General features: G+C 44.3%; 1 protein-coding gene across 2 annotated transcripts in view; it reads right to left on the bottom strand.

Moving 5' to 3' along the window:
* FARP1 (FERM, RhoGEF (ARHGEF) and pleckstrin domain protein 1 (chondrocyte-derived)) overlaps positions 1-7,147 on the bottom strand; it is a 168,844-nt gene that overhangs the window by 22,554 nt on the left and 139,143 nt on the right. For both annotated transcript variants that reach the window (XM_009891776.1, XM_009891784.1), the window contains exon 15: positions 6,092-6,225. In XM_009891776.1, coding sequence (XP_009890078.1) covers positions 6,092-6,225 — 134 coding nt within the window. The remainder of the gene's footprint in view (positions 1-6,091; positions 6,226-7,147) is intronic.

The raw sequence follows: 7,147 nt of genomic DNA, 5'->3' as shown, positions 1-7,147 counted from the left end.
TGAGAAGGTCTAAAGCCACTGAAAATCATGCTGAATAGTGGAGATATTACTCTATAAAAAGCTCATTTTCAATTTTTCTCCAAATAGTCTCTTCCTTTTTACTGTAATGCAAATGTACAATTGCAAGCAAGGAAGAGGAGACCAACTTTTATACCTGATAAGAAAATAAGACACTACCTTATATGTTACTAAAAATGGCCACCAGCTTGACTTACAGGGACTACACAAGCAGCTATGTTGGATTTTCAAATTACATAAACTTCTCAGTGTGCACCATTGAAAAATTAATGAAAAGACATCTCAAGTCAGCCCACACTAAGAAGAACAAAAAATAAATGAAGATGGTGGGAAGGCAAAGGAGGGAAAGATATCTCAACAGAGATCTTTTTTCCAGGTCAACATAAAAACTTCCATTGCAGCCCTTCAATTGCAGTAAATTACATTTGCAGTGTATGACCTTCTGTTACATGCTTAGGAACAGCATCTCCCTCCAGGATACTATAAGCTTGTCTTTGAGCACTTAGACACTTGTGACTTTTTAAGAGTATTATTAACTAAAGTTCTAATATTAAGAAATACCTTAAACATTCCCCGTTACAACTGCCTTTTAAATAAGAGGAACATTTTGTAATGCGGAAAAAAGAGTCGATAAAAGCAAAACACCCTCTTCCTTGCTCACACCCTGATATTACACAGTGCTCTGCCCATTCCAGCCAACCCTGCAGCTGTCCTTCGAGCAGTAAGTGGCGCATGAAACACTGCTCAGAGCCTAAGAAATGTACTGCTGAAGCCACCAGAGCTTCCCAGAGTCCCACCGAGCCTTTGAGGAGTGTGCAGATGTTTAAAGACTTCGGGCTGGCTATCCCTGTTGTGAGAGAAACCCAGTCTACAGCAAGCATGTGCCAGTAATGCTTTTAAATGGCAAGAGATCAGAGCAAGTAATGCCATCCCATGGAAATATACTGAAAACACAGCATGTCATACCTTGCAGTGGCACCTCCTTAGAGGCGATCCCCGGTGCATCCCGCCTGGGAGAGATGCAGAGATGAATGTAACGTGGCTCTGGGTGTGACTAATGGATCCTGGACAAGCTATTTCTCTCCCACCATTTCAAATTCATTTGGGTGTAGCGTGGCTCTGATCCCCAGAAGTACCCAAAAGTGACTTCAACAATGCAAACTGTCTTCTCAAAAGCAACTGCAATGCACTGCCACCAAACCCCTCTTCGTGTCTTTGTCTCCGGAATCCACACGGTGTGACTCTTGGGTTTATACTACAATACATACTTCATTTCTGTTCATAAGGACAAAGACACTTTTGAAACTGTCCTCTTCACCCCTCTTCATGAGGCACGCCGAACCAGCTGAACAGTCAGCACTTGTGCATTTGAGAAGGCAGATAAGGATTGCTGCCGTGTTTATGTAAACTGTTTATTAGGCTGTTCTTCCTGACCGCAAGTACCACTTCCCAAACAAAAAAATGGTTAATAAATCAACATTTAGCTCATCTTCCTACACCTCCCTGAGTGTTTTTTATTACAGGTTTTCAAACCGGCTTTTCATGAATCCTGATTGAGCCTTCTCTTTTCATATGCTAAGATCCAAGAGCTTCTTTTTTGCAAATTACCAGCCGAACGTTTCTCAGCCACATCTGGTAGTACTGAGTAACAGCTTTCCTCAGAAGTGCCTGTGAACTGGGAGTCAAATTACTGGCTTCCCGGAAAGAAGATGAGTCTGTCTGCATTTCTGGAAAGTACACAATGCTTTTTCTTCCTAGCACATGGATAAGGCCCAAAATGCAGATTTACACTACCTGATATAGGGCTTCCTAGGGCAGCAATGGCTATCCTAGCTTGCCCTAGCTTTACTCTTTGCAGCGCTTAGCAGTTGACCAAGGGGGAAAATTTATGGTTTTCCATTTGCCACCTCAGCAATTACAGAAACTAGTTTGAAAACTTGTAATACAAACATTTAAAGGGGTGCGGGAACATGAGCTAAATTTTTTTGGCTGGAAAATGGTGCTTGTAGCCCAAATGAATAGCGTATTAAACAGCTCAGATAAATAAAGGAGCAAAACTTAACGGACTTCTCAGATTCAACTGGCCAGATGTTAATGGAGCATGTCACGCTCTGCCTGCACTGCCCACACCTCTTCCTCCTTGCCATAAAATCTCTCAGGCCCTGGGAAACAGGAGCCAGCTTTAAGTCATTGAGAAATGCCTCCCATATCTCCTCCCAACAAAAAGTGTTGGGAACTCCTGGCCTTGCACCCAAAGCCTTGCTGAAGAGCAAACCTGGATAAGTCTTGGTAGCCAGAACCAGGACCTGGATGCTGGACACACCTCTCCTGGCACTTGCTAACAGGACAGCCTGATGTGCACTGTTCTCTATCCCACCTCTGACAGATTCCTGCTCTTTTTTTCCATCTCCCTTGCTGCACGAGATGGAAGAGCCCCATGCCTGCCTGCATCCACCAAAGGTCATTCTTCCTCTCCTCAAACCACAAGGCCCCTAGTGGCGCATTTTCACTTGGTCCCAAGAACATGGTCAGTCTCATGAACAGAGGGCTCAGCACAGTTCAGGCAACTGAGGGGATTCACACGCTGCTTCACTCGCCCTTCAACAGCACAGGCAGGGCAGAAAACATCGCCCAGAGCATGGTATGACTGATCTTAGGATGCTATGCCGTAAAACCACCAGGAATCTGCTCAGTTTCATGGCCAGAAAGAACCTCTGGCTGTGAAAAATGCAGCAACTTCCTATATCCTGCAGTTGGCTATTGGTGTCAGCATCAGTTCACGTCTTGTTAAAAACTTTCTCACTACGCACTAGACGCTGAGATGTGCTGCTCTTAGGAAATACAGTACTAAAGAGAAAAATGAGTGAATTGTGTAAAGAAACCTGCCAGAATCTATAACTGGGTCAAAAGGATACCAGCCCTTAAGATGTTCAGCAGCAAACAACCTGCCTCTGACGGCAGATTCAAACAGTTCAGAAGCCTTCGAGCAAGCCAGAAATGCTTTTAACAGTGCGCACAACCTGAGCTGCTTTGAGCCAAATACTAAAAGTCTATAGATGTTTTAACAAATTAAAAGCATACAGCCATCTAACAATTGTTACTTGCGATCCTCCCCTGGCCTTGCTCTCCTCACAGCTCTTCTGCAGAGCATCAGCTTCAATGTGATCCAAGTCCGAAGAGACCAGGGAATGGCCTCCCGTAAGAGCTTCCAACACACAGCACAAAGGTTTGAAGCAAGCTTTAGACAAATACACTGATGTCTAAGCAGAGCGAGCAGGCTGAACTGCACTTTAAGTTGACAAAACCCAGAATTCTATTCGCAAGGGGAACACAGATGACTGGTTGCAGGAGGCTCTTCCTCTCAGACAAGCTCCCTCAACACCCCTGGACAGCTAGCGACTTCCAGTAGCTTGATGAAGTCCACAACCCTTTCATTCAAAGGCCCTTCGTTTGTAGGACAAGCCACCCTCTGACAAATGCAGAGCATGCACATGTCTCAGGACAAGCGTCCCACCTTCCTCCCCCCTCCACCTGCCTGGAAATTTAAAAGAGCTGACATGGAAGAGTCAGATTTAAATGAGTTGGCTTGAATCCTGCCCAGACCTTCCTGCAGCAGTGCCACCGGCTCAGCCAGGCCCGTGAGGAGCTCCGCAGCCGATGCAGAGGCTGGGCAGCGCTCTGCACCATGGTGGTGAACACAGCCAAAGCCCGCTGGCTTAAAACCACCCGGGGCCAAAGACAATCACGGCAGTATGGACATTGAGCTAAGTGACCTTGACCACACTGCTGAAGAAATTCCCTCCCACATTGCCACCAGCTGCTTCTTCTACATGCTGAGGGGCTGTTTCTTTTTGTCACTCACCATTTAATTAAATGGTAATCTCTATAGGATAGAGTTTATTGCTTGCAGCTTATCTCAGCATCTGTGGCATTATATAAAAACACCAACACCTCCAAAGTAACACCTGCCAGAAAATCTGCCTCCCTTCCTATGGCACATATTCAAATCTTCCAGAAATTTAAAAACAAACACCGTCTACAACAGTGGTATTACGTTAGGCAAACTCATGCTGTTGGCTGCAAACTGCATGCAGACCAGGGGCAGGAACGTGACTGCTTTTCTGTCAAGTGAATCAGAGCAGGCAACAAAGAATTCCCAGTGGCTTTATGCTAACTGTGGAAGGACATGCAATAGCTGAGCTGACAAAGTCAGAACGAAGTGCCCAGCTGGGACAAAGTTACCTCAGCAGAATATTTTTGCACAAATTTGGATTGCAAAGTAACTTCATAGCAGATCAGCACTTTATATCACTGGGTAACTGCAGTTTAAATATTATATTAGGAGCCTTAAACTGAGGTTTACCACTCTGTGAAACCATAGCCTTAGGACACAAGGAAAAGCTGGAAAACAAAAGGCTTACTCGGCTCTTAAAAGCAGCTAACTGAAAAGGAGAAACAAAATAAACCCATGGAAAGCCTAAAAGCCTAAATATTCTTCCTTTCTTTTAACATACCTGCCCCCACTTACTACTATGCCACCTTTCCACAGCAGGCTGCGATCGCAGCATCATCCAATTTTTGAAAAACATCACACCTGAACAGGAGGTTGGTATCCACCTGTAATGCCACCAGCAAGCAGAAGGATATAGGGGGAATCTCTATTTCAACATGTGCCCCAGGAATCAGCACCCAGCAAGCTCACTAGATTAGACTGGCCTGATAGAGAGAAGAACTTGGCCCTCTACTAACTGTATAAAATTTTCCTTTTCTCACCATGCACCCTTAATCCCAATTAGTTGGGGATTAACCCCAACTACTGTTAATCCTACACCGTGGTTGGAGAAACAATCACTATTTTATAACATTTGAAAGAGCCTTCTTGGAGTACCTGCAACAAATGTACCTTACCGGAAAGCAATTAACAGCAGTAAGAATTCCAATTGGATTAAAACAGTAGTAGCCCAATGAAAAAAGGGAGATACAGGCAGAGTTGCTGTGCAGCACATTGCCTTAGGAGTAAACTTAGGAGTCAACCATCAGCCACAAACTCCTGGGTGAGGATGTCAGCTCTAAGAGGCAGTATCACAATCCCCTCTCCCCAGAAAATACCTGCTAATTTTGGAACTGTGCAGGGAGGGATAGCTCTAGTCTGCAATGTGTTGTGCTCTCGTTCAATGACCTCACTCATCACATCACAAAAGCTAAACTCATGTGCTCAAAGACTGTGTTTTGCTTTTGTTTTGATTAATTAGTTAAAGAGGCATTACATTGATTAGCACTCATCAGGTCTGCCTGGTCTGCTTTCATGTGATTTTCCATTGTCACTTTTCTAACCGAGAAGGAAAAGCTGGGCTTCCAGCACCGGAGATAAACTACCAAAAAATGCCTACACAGAGAAAGACAATCTAGTCCAGATAGGTCTAATCAAAGCAAGGAGAGTGCTTCTGTGTGCTGTCTCTGCTCAGGTATCAGTGGTCAAATTAACTGAGTTAAGAGTCCTGCCAGAGAAGAATTACTCACTTCATAGCTATTTCACAAAAATGCCATGTTTCACTGTCACTGTTATGCTAAGGATAGATAATTTTTAAGCCCAGTGTCCTCTTCCAAAACTCAGTCAATTTGTAGAGTGCACTGTTGACCCTGAGAGTGTCAAAGCCACGGAGCTGCAGAAGGGGAAGCAGGTCTCTGAAATCCCCCCGAGCCTACACCTATTTGACAGAAACAGGACTTGATCCTTTGCCGCTCCCTCTTTATTACTGATAAGCCTTGCTCGCAACACGTATTTTGGAAGAGCTGCCATATAGAAGCACTGACATTTGGCAAGAGAAAGCTTCACCCAGAACTGTGATCTCATTTGCATATGTCTGTACCTGACTGAGAAATCTGAACAACAGAGTTTGTCGAGTAAACACGAACAAAGCATGACTCAATATACCCAGTCTGTTAACAACCAACACCTGTGACTTTCACGAATGAATCACTACAGTAGATCATAAAGAGTTAGCAAAAAAGGGAATGCAAAAATTATAAACTGCACGAAATAACACAGCTAAATAACAAACAACAATCTTACCACAGAGCAAGTCTCTGCTCAATTTCCTTGAGAAAACCAGTGTGAAATTTGTGCAAAGGTTCGAAGTTGGAGAAAATTAGACTTTTCAGTGTTTCAGGCATGCCGTCCTCTTTACTCACTGCACTCTGAAACCACTACAAAGGAAAAAAGAAGCAAAATTATCACGGGGTCGAATGCAGCAGGTATGATCATTTGCTGTCTTTATACACCTAAACCTGTAAGGACCTTATATGCTGGCACTAGGAATACAACCCAGGCTACCTCTGACACTCCTACATGCTGAACTGGTGCTCTTATCAGCGGTCAGGCCCTGCATAGCTAAAAAAGAAACTCCCTTCCCCTTTTCCATCACTGATCAAATCTTGAAAATTCTTTTCAAGCCTAAACTGGTTGGTCAGTACAAACTGAATTTGCAAATGCTGTAGATGCAAGAGAAAGAGTATTGCAATACTTGCAACACTTGCAACACCTTGCAAACATTCCAGTAAAAAGAAAAAATATGCTCTGCGGTTTTTTTTTGCTGTGTTCTGTCTGAATTCCCTTTGACAGGAGTTGGTCCAGTAAGCATTCAAGCCCATGTTGCTGTGTACAGAGAGAGAACATCATGCCCTTTGCAAAGTGAACAAGTAGAAGGATGGTGCTTTGCACTTCCAAGACGCTAGTAGCAGAAAATAGGAGGGTCAGTGCCAAACACTGTTAAGACCGCAAGAGGCTCCTGCTCAGTTTTGCTCCATATGACGTAAAGATGTAGGACTAGGTGGCTTGCCAAGGTGGTGCAGACTATTATCTTTAGCACAGTAACACTACTCCTTCCTCGCTGCCCTGAGGGATTCCAGCTATCTATGGTTGACTTCCAGCAGTGCCTAGAAGGCTGTTGGGACCATAGTCTTGACTGACAGTGCATCAGCTGGAGCTCACCCAGACCTGGGATAAAGAGAGACCCCTCTGAAGTCTCCCTCTCCCCTGCTTTATCTCTGCACTGAGTAGAGATAAGGTTGAAGATCTGCACTCCTACCAAGTCTCAAAATTCATGCACAACACTCCTTCCTTCTACCT

The sequence above is a fragment of the Charadrius vociferus genome, unplaced genomic scaffold (genome assembly GCF_000708025.1).
Source record: "Charadrius vociferus isolate BGI_N301 unplaced genomic scaffold, ASM70802v2 scaffold110, whole genome shotgun sequence".
Classification (NCBI taxonomy): domain Eukaryota; kingdom Metazoa; phylum Chordata; class Aves; order Charadriiformes; family Charadriidae; genus Charadrius; species Charadrius vociferus.
Note: the sequence above shows the minus strand (reverse complement) of the source record. Positions and strands in the feature narration are given on the sequence as shown.